Below are 22,964 nucleotides of genomic sequence, written 5' to 3' on the forward strand. Positions count from 1 at the left end.
TCTCAGCGGCCCACATACAGAGCGGCCCACCGGGAAAACTCCCGACCCTGGCAAAACCAGTCCATCCCTGCCTGTAGCCGAAAAAAACATTCACATTTTAACATTTTTACATTATCAGATCACATGATCACACTGCTATAACTGTGGGTGTTTAAGCTTATATACAGTAAATATGTAAGTGAATACTTTCCAACTGTACCAAATCCACACAGATTTTACTTCCTTGATCTGATTAGTAAAGGAACAGGTAGTGTTTTAGTCATAGTTCCTTAAAGAATACAAAAAGAGCACAAAAAAAACTACTGGTATGCATTACTTTAGTGTGCTATCGTTTTCTACATTCAGTTTAATAAATGTGGTTCCTGAACAATAGAAATCTCTGAGTAAGAATGAAAAGTGTCTCGTTATGACTTTTCTATAGAAAGGAAACAGCACAGTATCACCTAAACCAGCAGCAGCATTATCACCAGTAACAATGCCCCAGTAAACCCTATATTACACCAGTAACAGTTTAACAATGAAAAATTCCTTTGTACAGAATCATCTCCACCAGCAGGACTGTGATCACTCTGATGAAGAGGAAACTTCAGAAGTGTTGGAGTTGGTGCTTGTAGAGATGAAGGAGGAGCTGCGGGTTCTAACAGCTGTAACACAAGTTCAGTGAAATAAACATTACAACCAAATCATTTATTCATTCTCAAAACCACTCAGTGTTTGGTTTGAAGACAGAATGAAATATGATGAACATTTGGCTATTGTATCCCCAAAATGATTCTGTATTTAGAACAAAACTGACCCACAATCACATCACAGCACTTTCAATATCAGATCACTGATACATCTGTAAATGTGTGTAATAATCTCACTTACTAGGCTTCTTCTTCTTCCAGATCAGAACTCCAACAGCAACAACAAGAGCAACACCAGCAAAAACAGCCAAGACTATACCAACAATCGCTCCAGCACCAAGAGATCCTCCATCTGAACCAGAACAGAAGCTCTATTAGAAGCTCTAATCACACTTTCACAATAGAAATGTGGAGATTGTACAGGAACGTGGTTCTCCTACCTGGAACTGGCAGCACTAAGTCCTTCTCCAGGCTGCTGTGCTGAACCACACAGGTGTATTCATGTTCCTTCAGCTCCTCAGGTGAGACTCTCAGAACAGCTCTCTTCTGGAAGGTTCCATCCTGGTTTGGTAGAGTCTCTCTGATCTCCACGTCCTCATGCAGTTCCTCTCCGTCCTTCTGCCAGAACATCACCAGTCCACTGGGGAAGAAACCTGTAGCGTGACACACCACCTCTGGAGAAGGGAGGTGCTCGTGGAACACTGACACCTCAGGAGGATCTGCAGTAAAATTATAGTAGAGTCAAAAATAGACACTTGTACAAACTGTTGTATTAAATGAATAATAATCATATGCACTCTTTTTTCTCTTCATTTTAGTCATTTCCAATTTTTTTCATCAATCTATCACACTTGTACTAAGCAAGGAGGGCCACAGGCTAATACATGACTCTTCTGACATGTGAATCAAAAAACATATAGAGGAACACACTACACTCTCTGTATTCCTCCACCAAATGTGCTGGAACCTCAATCAGACAGTAGGAGCCAGAAAGCAAGAAACATGAATTAATGTTACTGTAATGGATTAAGTGTAAAACAGTCATGTGTACAGGATCAGAATGGGTGATGGATGAATGAATAGAGGACAAGAACAAACACATTACCTTTCCTCTCTAGAGTCTCCCTGCCATACGATACAAAATTCTTTAACCACTTGATGCAGTCCTTCTCCAGGTAGCTCTTGAAGAGACTAGCTAAACCTCTAGATTCCCAGTCTTGTTTGGTACCAACAGCTTTAGGATTAGTTGCAGTGAAGGTGACTGTTTTCAAATCCAGACTGATGAAATCTTCTCCATCATAAGCATACTTGTATTGTCCCCTAGTAGTTCCATCATCATCAAGCTCACAGCTGAATATGTTCTGATATGTGTGAACTCCTGCAGGCAGACACACACACACACACACACACACACACACACACACACACACACACACAAACACACATATTAGTGTGATGGGGTCACTGTTATTAATTATATTTGTGACTGTGTGTAGAAGAGTGTAGAAGGACTCTCTCCAATGTTGTAGTGCATTTCACCCAAGAATGCTGTACATCAAAAGCAAAACAGGGGAGGGGAAGAGGGGAAAAAGACCTAAGAGTAGGAAGAATAGTTAACAGTAAGGAGAAGTATATAAAATACAGTATATAAAATACTGGATATCTGTCACCAACAGATTGTAGGAGAGTTTCCAGAGTTTGGGAGCAGTAGAACTGAAGGACAAGTCCACCCACTACCGCAAGTCTGGAACATAAATGATTTTTTTATTTTTTATTATTATTATTATTATGGATGTGACTAAAACACCTAAAGATGTGGTGTCTACATACTTTTGGTGCATGAATTTCTTGAATTTCATGAATGTGTCTCTTTTGTATAAATAAAAGATCTGAATCACATAGTTCGCTTTTCAACTATTACAATTTTTAGATTTCTAAGTTATTTTTAAGTTTCTATTATTTTACATGATAACAGCCTTATTACTTAAGGCTTATTACTTATTACATATTTTAGATTGTTCATTCCTCTTTTACCTCTGCAAAGGTACCACTGAGAGAAAGTATTAGTGAAAGCTGTAGAAATAAATCTGAAGGTTAATAGATGTAATTCAGCATTAATTTACCCACGTAAATGCAAATTTCATCATGAAGGAGACACACAGACACCAGACCCTTAAATTTTGTTTAAATCTGCTCAGCTGTAGGATCAAGGTTTCAGTAAGCTGTTGTATAAAAAACTTTAAATACAATACAGTAAACATTTCTCTGTTAGTGCAGGTCTCTGACCAATGAGAATAGAGAAACACTGTGACGTGAGTGATTAACAAGTCACGCATTATAAAGACAAGTAAACAAATAATTTAAATACAATTAAACAATGCAATAAATAATACTAACAGACAATACATAGCTAATAATAAACTACGTATATAAATAAATGCATTCATACATTTTCTAAATATACTTGTATTTACTTCTGTGTTTATTACTTTTACATTTATTACGTAGATTTTTTTATTTACTGAATCACTTATTTACAGCCTCATGAATGAACATTTGGTCATTAATACCTTTAATCTCAAACATTAGAACTTTATTAAACACAGATAAAAATAAACTTAATAGATGTAGAAATGTGTTGAGTATTAGAAGATGTGAATGTGAGAACAGGGACGTTGTTCTGGATTAATCGCCTCACCGTTAGAAGCAGTGCTGTTAGCGAGCTGCATTATTATACCCATACGGTTTTTAAAGTCCGCCTGAATACCCTGAGCAGTCTGTGTGTATGTGCTCCAAAATCCTGGAGCATCAGCATCAACCTTCTTCATCCACTCCTTCTTTGGGATCAGCTCCCTCATGATGCTGTCATAGTACAAAATCTGCTCTTCATCCAGGAAACCATTAATAGTGAATTCTGGAAAACTAACTTCTCTGACTGCAGTGACAAAGAACTGCATGGAGTCAGTACCTGTAAAAGTAAAATGTCTTTTTAATTATTTATTAACACAGATCAAATGAAAAGAAAAAAATATTTTTTTAATCAGACATGTTTTATTAATGTCAGATAATTAAGTGCAATCAGATCAGAATTCAGTTAAACGATGCTCCACCCCATCAATTCCAGTCAGTGATTGAACCAGTCTACATTGCCACAATTATAATGTAAATATCGGTAGAAGTGACTCTTCATTTTGGTGTTAGAGATGAAACTGATTTGATAACGTTCATCTGAATCATCAAGGATTCGGGTGTGTTGATAGCCCACCTGAATTATGTTAATATGTAATGGGACCCAAAAGTTTTGTGGGTCATCTAGACTCTCCAGCTCCTTTTTGTCTAAGTGACAATTTATTATTGATAGTGTGGTGTAAACTAAGATTTTGCAAATTGAACTTATAAGTTTTTTATCGAAATGGAAACAAAATTATTATTTTGTGCCTGAATAAATGCTCTCAAGTCAGGTGTTAGTCTGGTTATGAAGATTTGAAAGCACATTGCCAAGGTAACTGTTGGTTGTCCATTCTGCACGTGATACAACCGTGAGGCTTCATAGACAGAGTGCGTGTGCTTGACCAGCCTGCCTGCAGTCCAGATCGGTCTCATATTAAAAATGTTTAGTGCATTATAAAAGGAGAATCAGACGACGGCGACTAATTCAGCATTAATTTACCCACGTAAATGCAAATTTCATCATGAAGGAGACACACAGACACCAGACCCTTAAATTTTGTTTAAATCTGCTCAGCTGTAGGATCAAGGTTTCAGTAAGCTGTTGTATAAAAAACTTTAAATACAATACAGTAAACATTTCTCTGTTAGTGCAGGTCTCTGACCAATGAGAATAGAGAAACACTGTGACGTGAGTGATTAACAAGTCACGCATTATAAAGACAAGTAAACAAATAATTTAAATACAATTAAACAATGCAATAAATAATACTAACAGACAATACATAGCTAATAATAAACTACGTATATAAATAAATGCATTCATACATTTTCTAAATATACTTGTATTTACTTCTGTGTTTATTACTTTTACATTTATTACGTAGATTTTTTTATTTGCTGAATCACTTATTTACAGCCTCATGAATGAACATTTGGTCATTAATACCTTTAATCTCAAACATTAGAACTTTATTAAACACAGATAAAAATAAACTCACCTGCTGAACGATGAGGAAAAAAAGTGAGAAAAATCACAACTTTCACTAAAGCACTAAAACACATCTCTCACATCACAATCAAACCAAAATATACAAACAGCCTTTAAAATGAATAATCTCGAATAATCTAAAGTTTTATTTGTGTATAATGGACAAGGAAACTCGAGCGATCTTTCTCCACTCCTTATAAAAACAAGAACTGCAAGATCTGCTCTCATTAAGTACAATAAAGTGTTTAGACCAATCAGAATTTAGAATAGTTATTGCGTCATTGGTTGCCAAGTTATGACGAAGACCAATTAAATAAAGGAAATGTTAGAAATCTTTAAAAATATGTAGAATTAGGTTAAAAAACTAAATAAACGTCATTAGAAAATATTTTTTAAGATAAAATATGTATTTTACATTATATATGTACATAACACACCATCATCATCCTCTCCCATACACAAGGAACTGTAGCAAAGCTCTCCACTTCATGATCAAACATGTCTGCTTAATCCGACCACAACAGCGTTCTGCATTAAGCAGTTTGTAAAAAGTGCCAGACTGAACCCACTAAACCCACTGAAACCCACTACTGGATGCCTGCAGTGAAGTAAAGCACATGCAAGAATAAAATTGAAGTTTGACCAAGGTAGAACAATATTGTTGCTAAAATAAAAAGTGGATAAACACCAACAAATCATGTGGCCAGAATAACAGAAATAACTTTATATACAGTAATTATGGAGGTGGATATTTGCACGTCCACTTGTACCAAATCCACACTGATTTTACTTCCTTGATCTGATTAATAAAGGAACAGGTAGTGTTTTATTCATTTATTAATTTAATATAGTTCCTTAATGAATACAAAAAGTGCACAAACAGAACTGCTGGTATGCATTATTATACAAAGTTCACTTTAATACATGTGATCTCTGAACAGTAGACATCTGAGTAAGAATGAAAAGTGTCTCGTTATGAAACGATCATTATCGTTTCATAACGTCAGCATTATCGTCTGCTAAATGCTGAAAATGTAAATGTAATTATTAATCCTGATCATAAAACCTTGTTTTAAAAAAAACAGCACAGTCAGTGTCACATAAACACCATTAAATACAAAACAGCAAAGCATTATCACCAGTAACAATACCCTACTAACCCTATATTACACCAATAACAGTTTCACAATAGAAATTTCCTGCACAGCAGGACTGTGATCACTCTGATGAAGAGGAAACTTGAGAAGTGTTGGAGTTGGTGCTTCCAGAGGTGAAGGAGGAGCTGCGGGTTCTAGTGGCTGTAAAACAAGTTCAGAGAAATAAACATTACAACCAAATCATTTATTCATTTTATAAAACCACTGTATTTTCCTGGTTCAAAGACTGAAAGCCATCAGTCCTTCCTAACCAGGCTTCATCTTCTTCTTCCAGATCAGAACTCCAGCAACAAAAACAGCAACACCAGCAACAACAGCCAAGACTATACCAGCGATCGCTCCAGCACCAAGAGATCCTTCATCTTGATCTACAGAACCTGAACCAGAACAGAAGCTCTATTAGAAGCTCTAATTACACTTTCACAATAGAAATGTGGAGATTCTACAGGAACGTGGTTCTCCTACCTGGAACTGGCAGCACTAAGTCCTTCTCCAGGCTGCTGTGCTGAACCACACAGGTGTATTCATGTTCCTTCAGCTCCTCACGTGAGACTCTCAGAACAGCTCTCTTCTGGAAAGTTCCATCCGGGTTGGGTACAGTCTCTCTGATCTCCACGTCCTCATGCAGTTCTTCTCCGTCCTTCTCCCAGAATATCATCAGTCCTCTGGGGAAGTAACCTGTAGCATGACACACCAGCTCTGGTTGAGGGAAGTTCTTGTGGAACACGGACACCTCAGGACGATCTGCAGAGACACAGAGGGACACAGGACTGAGCTCCTACAGTCAATAATATTTAAACACTTGTAGAAACTATTGTAACTGATGAATAATGATCATGTGTTAGACTGAAAAGATTAGAATCAGATGTTCCACATTGTCTTATCAGTACGTTTTGTTAAAATGCTCTAATCACTTTTTTCTTTGCATTGTTTTTTTCCTCCACTTTAGTCATTTCCAGTTCCCCATGGCTATTCCTGCATCACATGCATTACACTAATACTGGGTGAGGCTTCTCTGACGCAGCCCCTCACAAAGCAAGTTTACTGCAGACCACTCAGAGGCCTGTGTTCAGCTCAAAACACCTTATATCGACCACAGTTGGATCATCTTTACTATTTTTGCTGACCCTGAGCTGCACCAGTTGGTGGGTTGAGGTGGGTTTCCTTTCTTTCTTTTGCTCTTCCTAAACAATGTAATTACAATTCTGTAGTGATTAATATGTGAATAAATCACATTCTAGTGCAAAATTACAAACATGAGAAATGAAGTGCTTTCTGTAATGAATGCAGATACATTTTGCACAATCTGATCGAGAAGAAATGTTACTCAGAATAAAATTCATTAAATTAAAGTGAGTGGATGAAAATGAACTGAGTGATTGAGTGAACACTATCAGAGTGAATAGATAATGGCTGGACTGATGATGAAGTGATGAATGTAGTTACAGTAACAGAGAAGATCAAACACGTTACCTTTCCTCTCCAGAGTCTCTCTGCCGTACGATAATAACGTCTTTAACCAAGAGATACAATCTTTCGCTAGGTAGAACTTCGTATAATCAGCATAACCGAAAGCTTCCCAATTATGTTTAGTATTTATCGTCTGCTCATCTGTGGCAATGAAGGTTCCAGTTTTCAGATCAAAGCTGATCAAATCTTCTCCATCATAACTGTGCTCATCGTACTCTCTCATAGTGTCGTCATCATCAAACTCACAGCCGTACATGTTCTGCAGTACATGAACTCCTGCACACACACACACACACATTAGTGTGATGAAATCACCTGAGCATCTTCTTCTACATGTGACTGTTACAGAGAAGGGCGTGAGGTTAAATCCCATCAGTCTGATGGATAGTTCCTCCTCTTTTAGCTCTACAAACTAAACTGGTGTTTAAGCTTCAGACTGGAGTTTGTACATGTGGATGTAGAAGTGGTGTCCACATATTGCTGGTGTTAGTGAGAGAAAGTGTTAGTGAGAGCTGTAGAAATAAATCTGAAGGTTAATAGATGTAGAAATGTGTTGAGGATTAGAAGATGTGAATGTGAGAACAGAGACGTTGTTCTGGATTCAGCACTTTTACCTTCAGTCTGATTGAAGCGCTCCATCAGTGTAAGTATGTCGACTTTGCTGATCTCCTCATTACCCTGAAGAATCTGAGTCTCTTTGTTCCAGTAATCTGGATCATCTGCATCAACCTTCTTTATCCACTCCGTCTTTGGGATCACCTTCCTGATGTTACTGTCGTAGTAGTCAGCCTGCTCTCCATCCACCAAACAGTAAGAAATGTATTGTGGGAAATTGATTCCTGGTGTGACTCCAATTGCAAAGACATGTAGTGAGTGAGTTCCTGTAAGAGTGTAAAACATGAATGTAATTTGAATCAAATCAGAATGCAGTTGAATGATGTGCTCCTGACTCACCTTTAATAAGGAGCCTCTGCTCTGTGCTGACAGCAGGGTGTGTCATGTTCACCTGAAACCCAACATCACCTACATACTGGTTCACCCAAGAGGCTGTAACACATACACACACACACACACACACACACACACACACACACACACACACTTTAACACTATTTTACACTATTTAACACTATAAGAAGAGTACAGGGTGTGAGTCTCACCATTTTCATGATGGAAGCTCTCGTTACATGAGATCCTCATACTCATTCTATGATGCACTAGAAAACACACAATACACACATTCATATTAATCATCATATAGATCTTGTACCTATAGAAGAGAGTGATACAGCAAAAATACACATAGTGGCTAAAGTAATAGAAACACCATACAGGGAATTTAACTTCTGAAGTGAATAAATAATTGTTCAATTCATTCTGATTAGAATTACCAGCATGTATCTGATAATTAACACTTTGTTACACTATTGGTCTAAAAGTATGTGAACACTCTGGTTTGGGTAATGCTCTTTTATGATCCATTATGACTGTGACCTTGTGCACAAAATGAAATCCATAAAGACATGATTTAAAGAAGCAACTTTGATCAGGAACCAAGAAGGTTCAAACTCAAAAGCCAACAAACAGATTCATGCAATAACAAACACCAGGTTCATTATGAACCCATTCATACATTCATTACTGATTGATGATTCTCTCACAAAGTTTGGAACACAGTGGTGAGCCACAACACATCATTGCTTGCAGACTGATCCACCTTTATACATCTTTTACTCTGTTACTGATTCACCTGATTACTGCTGAATGTTTTAAAATGGTGTTACTTCAATGTTGTATACACTTTATTAGTTTGTCCCTTTCCAAATTCAATATTATAATATTTACAAAATACAATGAAACTGAAACATTAAGAGTCTTTTCTTTCTACTTTTGTTAGTAAAAAAAAGATTCAATAGAATTAACAAACTGTGTTTATTATTTACATTACCAAATCATTTCTGTTTGTTATCTGATGTGTATTTGCTCATTTATACTCTTAATTGTTAACATCACAACTTTATCAAACACAAACCAAAATAAACTCACCTGCTGATGAAAGATGTACTACGGAGCCCCTTAGGGGTCACTAAGGAAAAAAAATATATGAACAGCAAAATCCGTACGCACGGTTTAGTAATCCGTACCCTCGGTTTAGTAATCCGTACCCTCGGTTTAGTAATCCGTACCCTCGGTTTAGTAAACCGTACCCTCGGTTTAGTAAACCGTACCCTCGGTTTAGTAATCCGTACCCTCGGTTTAGTAAACCGTACCCTCGGTTTAGTAATCCGTACCCTCGGTTTAGTAAACCGTACGCACGGATTGTCTGCGCTACAAGTTTTACTGTGCGCCCACACCCCGTTTTACGGTAATACAGTTGCGAAGCATTGAAGAGAATAAAGCATCTTTTTACAGCTGGGGTGATGGGATAGCAAACTTATTAAAAAGTCAAATCAAAATCTTATCAAATGCCACCCCACAATCATAAATAACACGAGTACTCAGCTTGTGATTTGAGAGTATTTTACCTTAGGAATTTAGAATAATAGGATTGCAAACCAACGTAAAGTAAAATGCAAATCAAATTATTATCAAATCACCCCATCAGACTCTTAAAGAATACTCCTACTTACTGACTGTATGAGTCTCAGACATTTATACATTTCACTTTACGTTGGTTTGCAATCCTATTATTCTAAATTCCTAAGGTAAAATACTCTCAAATCACAAGCTGAGTACTCGTGTTATTTATGATTGTGGGGTGGCATTTGATAAGATTTTGATTTGACTTTTTAATAAGTTTGCTATCCCATCACCCCAGCTGTAAAAAGATGCTTTATTCTCTTCAATGCTTCGCAACTGTATTACCGTAAAACGGGGTGTGAGCGCACAGTAAAACTTGTAGCGCAGACAATCCGTGCGTACGGTTTACTAAACCGAGGGTACGGATTACTAAACCGAGGGTACGGATTACTAAACCGAGGGTACGGATTACGCTCTTCATATATATTTTTTTCCTTAGTGACCCCTAAGGGGCTCCGTACTAAACCGAGGGTACGGATTTTGCTGTTCATATATTTTTTTTCCTTAGTGACCCCTAAGGGGCTCCGTAAAGATGAAGAGAAAATGTGAGAAACAGCAGAACTTTCATGATCGTGCAGCTGCGATCTATTTTTAATTACGTTTAACTGTAAAAGTATGTCATGAATTCAGTATTTCAGTAAAAGTTTATTATAAAGGAGGAGAAACTTTTCTGATCTTCTAATTCCTCCGCGGGATTTGTGACCATGAGAAGGTTCGTACAGCTGAATTTAAACCAATCAGAATACAGGATTTATCGCGTCACTAGTTGTGGGGCAGAACTGAAGTATGTTGTCATTAAGTGAATGGAGCGCGATGGAGGAGAACGATTTTTATAAAAAATCAGTTGTAATGCAAATTATATTTATTCTACATAAACAATTCGGCAGTTATAAAATATTTCTAATATATATATATATACTGTTATACAATAACTCACCTTTTCAGGTGTAAAACCTCCAGCTGGTTGGCACTGTAGATAAATCAAGCCAAACCAGTTTGAGTGCCAGTGCTGAGTGTAAAAACCTTCAGCTACACAAACATGTCTGATCTGTTTCAGTGATAAAAACTCTCTTCCTTCTGCAGTCACTCAAACCACTGAAAATATCTACAATTGTGTTATTGTACATATTTACATCATTTATATCTACAGTATATTGCTTACAATATGCAAAGCTTTGTTAATAGCTGCTAAAATATACACTAGTAGGCATAAAATGAGCACACCCCTGGTAAAACTCTGTGTTTTACTAATTCCTGAAATTGACCCACTTTGACTGGGTCTGGATGAAGCAGTTAGTAAAAAACAAATAAATAAATGCAAGCTATTTTATTCATAGTATTTATTGTGGTACCTCAACATTAAAATGTTTAGAATTCCTATGTCTAATTTCTATGCCCCATACACACTGTGATCTTTATCAAAATAAAACAACCTGGATTTCTTTTTTTTTAATTTTGATTAGATTTTGTCTGTATAGGTCTGATGTTTCATGGTTGGTTCAGAAACTTTTCATCACAGGAGAAAAAAGCTTGAATGAAAAACGTTTTATTCATTAGTGTTGATTCTACTTAAGAATTGTGATAAATGCATTAAGATGGAACCAGATGATGTAGGTGCTGTATGTTAGAAAGATGCTCTTGCTCAAATTCTGCTGGATGGGAGATAGTAGAAACTTGCTGCAACACAAAAATGTTGTGTTGCAGGAAGTGCCATTAAAAAAACAAGAACTGGAGCTGAAAACTGTAAGATTTTTTTTCCAAAAGCACACAGGGTTTTTATATCTGTAGTATAATTGAATTCGTGTGAGTTTATTGTTTAGTAACAATACTGTCCAGGCTGCTTAAACACCCAAACTTCAGTGTTGGTAATGCCAAGTTCACACGACTTTCCCAGTCGTCAGGTCGCTGTACAGTTCACACTACACGACTGAATCTCCTGCACTCGGGAGTGTTTCAGTCGGTGTATATTTCACACTACACGACTGATCGGCGATCGGGGGTTTCACACTACACGATCCATCACCAACTGAAATCGCAGGTGAGCTTCTCTACGTTTAGTCACGAGAACAAACACGAGAAGTGACCAATGGTTTAATGACACCACGTCCAAAAATGCACGTCAACAAGTAGTGAGTGATCAAAGTTTGTGAGCTGATGTGCAGCGTAAAATCAAAGAGGAAAATAAATGAATCTGAGTGGATTTGGCAACACAAACAGTATAGATGGTTCTGTAGTAAGTTGGAGGTTAATTAATAATTTTGTAATGCAGCGTGGGTGTTATGTTTTGTAGAGGACCAAATCAGAAATACTGTAAAACGTGTGTGTGCCGGTGTATCCTGATATAAACTATATCCTCTCCTGCATTTCCCCTCACGCTGTATCCTGCGTTCTCATTGGCTGTTCGACATGTCACTCATTTCCAGTCGTACATCTGAGATCAGATATCTGACGTGCTAGAAAACTCGATCCAGTCGCCGAGAGCTCGGCGAGCCGGTCGGGTCGAGTTGTTGGATAGTTCACACTTAGCGACTGAGAGCCGAGTTTTGATCGCCGAGCGAACGCTGAGTTGCTTCCGACCCGGAAAATCAATCGCCGACCAGTCGCCGAGCGAAATCTGGGCAAAAATCGTGTAGTGTGAACTAGGCATAAGGAAATCTGTACTTTCCTCACTAGCTAGAAACAAGGGGATGTAAACCAGACTCACGGTGAACCTGACACGGTTAAAGTGGTTTTATTACTAGTTTATTAAGGAGTTACAGAATAATAGAGAAGCCTTTACAGTAATTCTACTAGTAATTCAATGCAGTTACATTCACCTTCACTAAAACCACCAGGTGAATCAAGACTAACAGCTTCAAACTTAATAATTAGAGGGTAAAGTTCCTAGAAAAGCTTAATTTATTAAATCATTTATTTAATAATCTATTTATTCCTTCATTCAGTCAGGGTCTCACTTGTAACAAATTAAATGTACTCCTGCTGTTATATAGAAAATCAAGGTGTCCATAAAAGATTCTGTTCCCCCTCTGAATGTTAAACAACCCCAGCACCCCTAACCATTAACTTGGCTTGTAAATAATCCTTCTTGTTCTCATGCTCTAATGACACTAAGCTTAGACACAGACTCACATTCTCACGTACACGTTATCTCCATCTATATAAACTCTCTCCTCCATACAATAAACTGGAAGCTTACTGTGTTACTGTGTTACTGAGTTTTTTTCCAGAGCAGCAAATGACACTGGAGTAAAATTCATCAACCCACTGGAACCAAACAAATCCATCAGCCCTGATGCATTCTGGGAATTGTGGGGTTAATAATGATAGAAAGCTGCAGTTCTGGGAGCAGATTCAGAACAACAGAAGCTGATCGAGACTTTAAGAAGATTTGCTGAGTGCAGAAACCATTTCCAGGTAAAACCTTCATCATGGAGAGCTTGAGGGTCAAGAAGAGCAGAACGAAAAGGTGCCGAATTTAAAATAAATGAAGCACTCACTTGGATTCATCATCCAGATGTGTCACACAGAACACATTTCAATCTGCAGCTGGATGTATAAATGATGTGAATGGATAAAACAATGCTGATCATCTTTACATAATATGTATGTTTGTTCTTTTAACACAGTTGAATCTGTTACTGATGTTTTAAAGTTAGTAAATTCTTACGTTTAAGAGCTTCCTCACATCACATGATCATTACAGCTGATAAAGTGGTGTGTTTTTAGAGACTGTAACTGTTTAATAGTAAAGGACCATCATATCATAACATGATCCCATGATCACAGTGCTATAAACAGCTTAACTGAGGGTGTTTAAGCTTATATATAGTAAATATGAAGGTGGATAATGTGCACATACACTTGTACAAATCCACAATGATTTCACTTGCATGATCTGATTAATAAAGGAACAGGTAGTGTTTTATTCATAGATCCTTAATGAATACAAAGTGCACAAACAGAACTGCTGGTATGCATTATTATTTAATACTTTAATACATGTGATCTCTGAACAATACAAATCTCTGAGTAGGAATGAAAAGTGTCTCATTAGGACACCATCACTAATAATCCTAATAGCAAAATAGTGCAGCACCAAAGTCACCAAAACACCATTAAATACAAAACCAGCAGCAGCATTATCACCAGTAACAGTTCTCCAGTAATCCCATTTAAACCAGTAACAGTTTCACAACACAACGTTACATTTTCCAAGCACAGAAATATCACCAGCAAGATTCCCAAACTCTGATAATTTTGCAGGAAAATCATGTACAGTAGATCACAGTAAAGTTCTTCAGAAGAAAAGGACAGATCTGCAGATGTGTGTGGATGTGTGAGAGAGTTCTTCATCTCCAACTCCTCGTTCCTAGATTTCATTTCTAAATTCCTTCCTCACCTCCATCTGCACCTCTGTCCTACACAGGAGACACAAAGAGAAACGATGAGCAGCTGAAGTCACAGTTAATGTTAGCAGAGGATTTTCTGCTGGAGATTCAGAAACACAAACTGATGTTTTGTTACCAGTCAGAGTTTTTCTTCACTTAAGACGAGGTGCTGGAGGTATCAGAGTTTAAGGAAGAGCTGCTGAATCTGGCAGCTGTAACACAGTAAGAATTTAAAGTAATAAACATTATAACCAAATAATTTGTTACATTAAAACCCCTCAATGTTTCCCCCGGTTTAATGACTAAAATACAATAAACTTTTGGCTATAATGAGAACTGAGAACTGTAGATGATCTCCTGCTAAATAAATCTGATATTTTATTCAGAAAATGACTCTGTAGAGCAAAACTGACACAGTTTGTAAATAAATCTGTAAATTCGTGTAATAAAGTCTATTTCCCTCAGTCCTCCCTTACCAGACTTATTCTTCTTCTTCCAGATCAGAACTCCAGCAGCAACAACAACAGCAACACCAGCAAGTACAGCCAAGACTATACCAACGATCGCTCCAGCACCAAGAGATCCTCCATCTGGATCTACAGAACCTGAACCAGAACAGAAGCTCTATTAGAAGCTCTAATCACACTTTCACAATAGAAATGTGGAGATTCTACAGGAACGTGGTTCTCCTACCTGGAGCTTTAAGCACTAAGTCCTTCTCCAGGCTGCTGTGCTGAACCACACAGGTGTATTCACGTTCCTTCAGCTCCTCAGGTGAGACTCTCAGAACGGCTCTCTTCTGGAAGCTTCCATCCTGGTTTGGTACTGTTGCTCTGATTTCCACATCCTCAAGAAGTTCCTTTCCGTCCTTCTCCCAGAACATCATCAGTCCTCTGGGGAAGTAACCTGTAGCGTGACACACCAGCTCTGAAGAATTGGAGCTCCTGTGGAACACGGACACCTCAGGACGATCTGCAGAGACACAGAGGGAAACTCAAGCTTGTACAGTATATAACATTTTAATACTTGTAGAAACTGTTACTCTTGCAACGATCATGTGTTTCACATTATCTTATCAGTAAGTTGTTGTTAAAATGCCCTTATATTTTTTTTCTTTGCATTGCTTTTTCCCATACATACATAAAACATACAGAGGAACACACTACACATGTGTTCATGTCCCAATCAGACAGCAGTTACTACACTTGTGTCGAAGGGTGCAGGGTTAGGTATGGCCCTTCTCAGTCAGGGTCAAGGTACTGTAGCAGTGGAGGAGGTACAACTGGGGAATTGGATATGACTAGATTAGGAGAAATAGGGAAAATGCATAAATGTTGGGTTTGATCTTTCCAAAGTCATTAAGGCAAAGACAGGAGGCTACCAAATCACATACAGATCACAAAGCAGTTATCTCTAGCTGGCTAATATTAGCATGCAAGCTAAAAACAGGCTCTTGTTGAGAGAGAGAACACTTTTATCTCTCAGAAACAGTCATGTAAAAATGCACTATAAGGTTTTTGTGTGATAACTACATTCTTTATGATTCAGATACTTGGGCCACATCCCAAATTGCATTTTATTAAAATAAACAATGTCAGAACTCCTGACACCTTGACACAGAGGTGTCAGTTGAAAATCAAAGCGCCTGCAACAACCAAGTTCTCAAATAAAAGAGTAAAGAAACAAAACCCACAACAAGCCGGGGATGGAAATGCATGATCGGCACCCCACAGCAGCAACTAGCACAGCTATTGCCCAGCATGTGTTCAAATATGGGGCCACCTCAGAAAAGACCTTTCATGGCACCTCTGGGCCAGCTAGCTCACTCAGTGCAGTCTGACCATAACATAGAAGATATGAATCTAGCCCAGCATTATGTTTCCAACAATTATTATCTTTTTGTTAATTCTGCTCTTTGTAAATAATGTAATAAAAAATTTTTTGCAATTAATATGTGAATAAAACCCTGTCACTTTGTAGTGCAAAATTACAAACATTAGAAATAAAAAACTGTGTGTTTAAGGTAATTAATGCAGATAAATCTGATTAAGAAGACAAGTTACTCAAAATAAAAGTCATTCAACTAAGTGAATAATGTCAACACTAACAGAGTGGATGCATGTTGATGGATGGACGGCTAATGGATGGATGTTGATGAGGAAATGAGCAGCAGGTTTTCAGTGATGAATGTAGTTACAGTAACAGAGAAGACGTTACCTTTCCTCTCCAGAGTCTCTCTGCCGTACGACAGTAACTGCTTTAGCCAAGCAATACAGTCATTCTCCAGGTAGTTCTTTGTGTAACTGGCGAAACCTGAAGTCTCCCAATCATGTTTTGTATATATAGCCAGCTCATTTACTGCAGTGTAGGTTCCAGTTTTTAGATCAAAAGTGAGGAAATCTTCTCCATCATAACTGTAGTCATCATATCCTCTAATAGTGTCGTCATCATCAAACTCACAGCCGTATGTGTTCTGCCATGTGTGAACTCCTGCAGATACACAGATATATACACACACACACACACACACACACACACACACACACACACACACACACACAGATATTAGTGTGATTTCTCCTTCTACACTCTCCACTCAAACATCACACTACATTTTCCAAGGTCCAATTAATTGAGCAAAAAGCAGGAAACACTGACCAGGTCACCAGTCCATTGCGGGATATGTTTACTGTAATATAATTGATTTTACACACCTGTTAGTAGTGGGTGTGACTGAAACACCTGAAGTGTTGCTGAGTGTCCACATACTTTTGGTAATGTGGTTAATTTTATCAGATTTAAAAAGATGATCTGATGACCCGATTAGCTTTACAATCATTAGCATTTCAGTTGGCGGAGCATCTGATTCAATAGTGGCCAGAGATTTTGCTCTAAATGACTGGACTGAAGTAAGTAGTTAATCAGTGACTTGTAATTTTTATCCAACTCTGGTCCCCCTCACCCCTCACTCGCCCTCGTCTTTATTCTACATGATAAAGTTCTTATGATTATTGTGATGGTTCTTATTGATCAGTCTGATGGATGGTTCCTCCTCTTTTAGCTCTACAAACTAAACTGGTGTTTAAGCTTCAGACTGGAGTTTGTACATGTTGATGTTGAAGTGGTGTCCACATATTTGTGGTGTTAGTGAGAGAAAGTGTTAGTGAGAGCTGTAGAAATAAATCTGAAGGTTAATAGATGTAGAAATGTGTTGAGGATTAGAAGATGTGAATGTGAGAACAGAGACTTTTACCTTTAGTGTGATTGAAGATCTCCATTCCTGTGAGAACACTGACTTTGAAGGTCTCCTCAACACCCTGCAGAATCTCAGTGTTTTCCTTCCAGTAATCTGGATCATCAGCATCAATCTCCTTAATCCACTCTGCCCTTGGAATCAGCTGCCTCAGGTTGCTGTCATAGTAGTCAGTCTGCTCTCCATCCACCAAATTGAAAGCAGTGAATTCTGGGAAATTGCTTCCTGGCGTGACTGCAGTGTGTAAGACATGTAGTGAGTGTGTTCCTGTAAAAAGTGAAAACATTTAGATTATTATGTTTACACAAATCCAAAAATAATTATTAACCATAACATCTTTTCACATGTATGGCACTTATTTAATTTATATTTACTTATTAAATATAATGCTAGCATCTGTGGGTTAAGGGCCTTGCTCAGGGGCCCAACATTGGCAACTCAGCAGTGGTTGGGCTTGAATTTGCAGCATTTAATCAAACCACTGACCTGTTTTATGGTCAAAATATGTGACTATGTTTCTCCTGACTCACCTTTAATAAGGAGCCTCTGCTCTGTGCTGACAGCAGGGTGTGTCATGTTCACCTGAAACCCAACATCACCTACATACTGGTTCACCCAGGAGGCTGCAACACACACACACACACACACACACACACACACAATTAACACTTTATTGTGACACTGTTAAGAAAATGTACAATCTGAGAGTTGTAGCACTACAAGTGGACAGAAGAAGGGATAACAGGAAAAAAGAGGGGGAGCAGGGGGTGGAAGTCTCACCATTTTCAGGATGGATGCTCTCGTTACATGAGATCCTCATACTCATTTTAGGATGCACTACAGAAAACACACAATACACACATTCATATTAATCATCCTATAGATCCTGTACCTATAGAAGAGAGTGATACAGCAAAAATACACATGGCTAAAGTAATAGAAACACCATACAGGGATTTGAAGTTTAAAGTAAATAAATAATTGTTAAATTGATTAGAATTAACAGCATGTACCTGATATGAAAGAGCTTTAATAATTAATTTGTCTAAAGATATTTGTACACACTTTTGGCCACGGCTATTTAATGTTTCAGTATGACTGTGACACGTTGTGCACAAAATAAAATCCATAAAGACATGGTTTGAATACTTTAATGGCCTGCACAGAAACCTAGACCCAACCTCAATTTGTGATAAATTGGAATGTTGTTTGCTAGCCAGGCCTTCTTGTTCAACATCAGAGCCACATCATTCAAGTGCTTATTTTTTTTTACAAAATGGGTACAAATTCTCACAGACTCACTTTGTAAGAAGCCTTCCCAAAAGACTGGGCAGTGTTATAGCCATAGCCTTTCATAGCCAAAGGAGAGGGTTTGTTGGCTAAATTTAATATAATTTGCAGCTTTTTAAAATTAAATTTAACGTCCTAACATAAATTTATGTGAAAAAAATGTGTTTTCGTTACAAAACGTAGTTCGGAAGACCAGAGAAGCTTGCCTGAGATTCCAGTTGGTGATGGTGTAGTGTGTGACCCCCTATCGCTGATCAGTCGTGTAGTGTGAAATACACACCGACTTGAAAGACTCCCGATTACAAGAGATCCAGTCATGTAGTGTGAACTGTACAGCGACCCGACCACTTGGAAAGTCATGTAGTGTGAACTTGGCATAAATGTCTTAAATTGTAACTGTAAATTTGGGGAGTTTTTCATGGCATTTTGGCTCTGTGCTGCTTTGTAAAGCTGCTTTGAGATTCTGCTAATTTAAAAAGCACTGTAAATACTTTTAACTTGACTAAATCACTGCTTTAATAAAGCCATTATAGATTTGGATGATGTTTTCAAGAGGATCCACCAAAGGATCAGTCTGTACAAGCACTGATGGGTTGTGGCTCACCACTGTGTTCCAAACTTCATGAATGAATTGTCAATCAGTTCAAAAAGAATAATACTTGCTAATAATTAAAGCCTTGCACAATCTACCATATAAAATACTGTGAAAAAAAAGATTCAGAGAATCAATCTTAGTCTGTGTATTTGTTGAATGTGTGACCTTAAAGCCATTGGATGTCATTGCATGAGAAACCGTCATGCTACTATAATGTAGCCACATGGACTATAAAGTACTTCAGAAGACCATTGTTCCTTATATGTTCTCCTATAAATGTGTGGTGCGTCATGAAATGGAGAATCAGACAACAGCGGGCAAGGCTGTTGAGCAGCATAAGTCATGTATCAAGTAGGAATAGACAAAAACAATTATATAAAATAAATGATCCTTTCAATGTTGTAGTTTTAGAGAAGGTCCTCTATTGTTCCAGTGCATAAATGAGGTCCATAAAGACATGATTTGATGAGTTCGGTGTGTGGATTTCTAGCCTAAACTCTAATGAACTTTGTTGGTTATAAATTGGAGCTCTAATTATTGTGAGCCAGGACTTCATCCAACATCAGTATCTGATCTTACGATTTCTATTTATACTGGATGGGCAAAAACCTGCAGACACACTCCAAAATGTTAAAATGTTCTACCAGAAGAGTGAAAGTGTCAAATCTGATCACATTTACTGTGTCAAAAAATCTTGTTAAAATGATTTTGTTTTTGTCTAAAATGATTTTAAATAGTTTTTGATTTTTTAAATCAGATTTTCTTAGAAACCAGCATGTAAATGTTTTATTTGCACTGTGTAATAAAAAAAAACTGCAAATAACAATAGCTTTATTTATTTATTTGTTATTCGGTCCACATATGGATCAGATCTGGTCTGTATCTGTATATAATCTGCCACATCACCCCACTGCTGTGTTCTCTTCACTGGCTTCCTGTAGCTGCACGCATTCAATTTAAAACACTGATGCTCGCCTACAAAGCCAAAAATGGAGCAGCCCCAAGCTACCTTCGCAGTCTAATCAAACCCCGCTCTGTACCACGCAACCTCCAAGCCTCTAGTCTCGCTCGACTTGAGCCTCCACCCAGGACTAAAGGAAGACAAGCATCAAGGCTCTTCTTTATTCTAGCACCCAAGTGGTGGAATGAACTTCCTCTGTCTGTCTAAACATCTGAGTCTGTCGCTGTCTTTAAAAGATGATTAAAAACCCTCATCACCTTTTTACTAAACACTTAAGCTGACTTGTACCTATTTACAAAAAAATATTTCCATTTCCAAAAAAAAAAACCCCACTTTGGTTCTAACAGGTTTCAGCAGATTTGTGTTCTTTGACTGTTGTTTACTAAAACTAGAGAAATTAAATGTTTACTATGGAAGCACTTCTGTAAGTCGCTCAGGATAAGAGCTTCTGCTAAATGCAGAAAATGTAAATGTAAATTATATCAAAGAGTATATCAAAACCACCACTGACAGTGTTACCACACAGAAACAGATCACCACGTACCCAAATCAGAAGCCATGGATGAATAAGGAGGTGCGTCTTCTGCTGAATACCCGCAACATCGCCTTCAGAACAGGTGACGCACAGGCCTACAGCACATCCAGGGCAAACCTGAGGAGGGGCATCAAAAAGGCCAAGCACTGCTACAAGCTAAAGGTTGAGGAACACTTCAACTCCGACCCCCGACGCATGTGGCAGGGCATCCAGGTCATCAGCAACTACAAGCCCAGCAACTCCATCCCGGTAACTACAGATGTCTCCTTCCTGAACGAGCTAAATGACTTTTATGCTCGCTTTGACCGAGACAACAGGGAGACGGCTACCCAGACCAGACTCTCTGCAGACCACCAGTCCCTCTCACTCTCCTCCACAGACGTCTACATCGCACTGAGCCAGATCAACGCACGCAAAGCTGCTGGTCCAGACGGCATTCCCGGGCGAGCGCTGAGAGCATGTGCGGAGCAGCTGACTGGAATTTTTACAGACATTTTCAACCTGTCCCTCACCCAGGCAACTGTACCAACATGCTTCAAATCCACCTCCATCGTACCAGTGCCGAAACACTCCAGCCCGACGTGCCTGAATGACTACCGCGCTGTAGCACTCACACCCATTGTTATGAAGTGCTTCGAGCGACTGGTCCTGGCACACCTGAAGAACTGTCTCCCACCCACACTGGACCTACATCAGTTTGCATACCGCAGCAATAGGTGTACAGAGGATGCAGTCTCCATGGCGCTGCACTCTGTGCTCACACATCTGGACAATAGCAACACATACGCACGAATGCTGTTTGTTGACTTCAGCTCAGCATTTAATACTGTAATCCCTTCTAAGTTTGGAGATCTGGGTATTAATGTCTCCCTCTGTTACTGAATTAAGGACTTTCTTACCAACAGACCTCAGCGTGTTAGGTCAGGCCACACCTACTCCATCACCATCTCACTCAATACAGGCGTACCACAGGGCTGTGTGCTGAGCCCATTCCTCTACTCCCTTTTCACCCACGACTGCAGGCCTGTGCATGGATCCAATTCCATCATTAAGTTTGCTGATGACACCACAGTGTCTGGACTCATCAGTAACAACGAGGAGGAGGTACAGCATCTGGCCACATGGTGTGAAGACAACAATCTGCTCCTCAACAATAACAAAATTAAAGAGCTCATCGTGGACTTCAGGAGGGAAGGAGGAGGCACGCATGACCCCATCCACATAATATAGCTGAATAGCTGTTGAACGTGTCTCCAGCTTCAAGTTTTTGGGGACCCACATTTCGGAGGACCTGTCCTGGACCACCAACACCTCCAGCTTGGCCAAGAAGGCTCACCTCTTCTTCCTGAGGACACTCAGGAAACACCACCTGTCTTCGGCCATCCTGGTGAACTTTTACCACTGTGCAATAGAAAGTATCCTGACCAGCAGTATCACAGTCTGGTATGGGAACTGCACTGTTGCGAACCGCAAGGCACTGCAACGAGTGGTGAAAACGGCCCAGCGCATCACAGGGACTCCACTTCCACCCATTGAGGACGTCCAGAGGAAACGCTGTCTGCGTCGAGCTCGCAGCATTCTTAAGGACTCCTCCCACCTGCACACAGACTGTTTGCCCTTCTGCCCTCTGGCAGGTGCTTCAGGAGCCTCTGGACAAGGACCACTAGATTAAGGAACAGCTTTTTCCCCAGAGCTGTCTCCATATTGAACTCTGTCCCCCATTAACCCCCCCACATCTCTCCTCCTGGCAAGGTTGCACTACAAACATTTTTATCCTTTTTCCGCTTAGTATTTCATTGGTACATACCTCGTTTGTACATAAATCTCATATATACTGTATACATCTGTTTATTATGTTTTTACGTACTCATTGCTTGATTGTGTCCATAGCACCTTAATCATTTTAACCTGCATAGCACCTTAACATTAATTTGCACCTTAATATGT

The 22,964-nt window shown here is 38.7% G+C and overlaps 1 protein-coding gene across 1 annotated transcript; it reads right to left on the reverse strand.

Annotated features, from left to right (window-relative positions):
- On the reverse strand, positions 1–21,109 carry LOC134335763 (uncharacterized). The gene is made up of 19 exons (XM_063018356.1): positions 21,027–21,109; positions 18,417–18,473; positions 18,167–18,259; positions 17,637–17,903; positions 16,601–16,873; positions 15,064–15,355; positions 14,865–15,005; positions 14,395–14,413; positions 8,030–8,204; positions 7,419–7,691; positions 6,411–6,689; positions 6,197–6,322; positions 6,011–6,086; positions 4,799–4,851; positions 3,328–3,597; positions 1,735–2,007; positions 1,070–1,348; positions 871–981; positions 1–644 (listed from the first exon to the last, which is right to left on the reverse strand). Exons 1-19 carry the CDS (start codon positions 21,040–21,042, stop codon positions 565–567), a joined length of 3,153 nt encoding a protein of 1,050 aa, XP_062874426.1. The 5' UTR covers positions 21,043–21,109; the 3' UTR covers positions 1–564.
- Positions 21,110–22,964: the final 1,855 nt, after the last annotated feature.

The sequence above is a fragment of the Trichomycterus rosablanca genome, chromosome 21, assembly GCF_030014385.1.
Source record: "Trichomycterus rosablanca isolate fTriRos1 chromosome 21, fTriRos1.hap1, whole genome shotgun sequence".
Taxonomy (NCBI): Eukaryota; Metazoa; Chordata; class Actinopteri; order Siluriformes; family Trichomycteridae; genus Trichomycterus; species Trichomycterus rosablanca.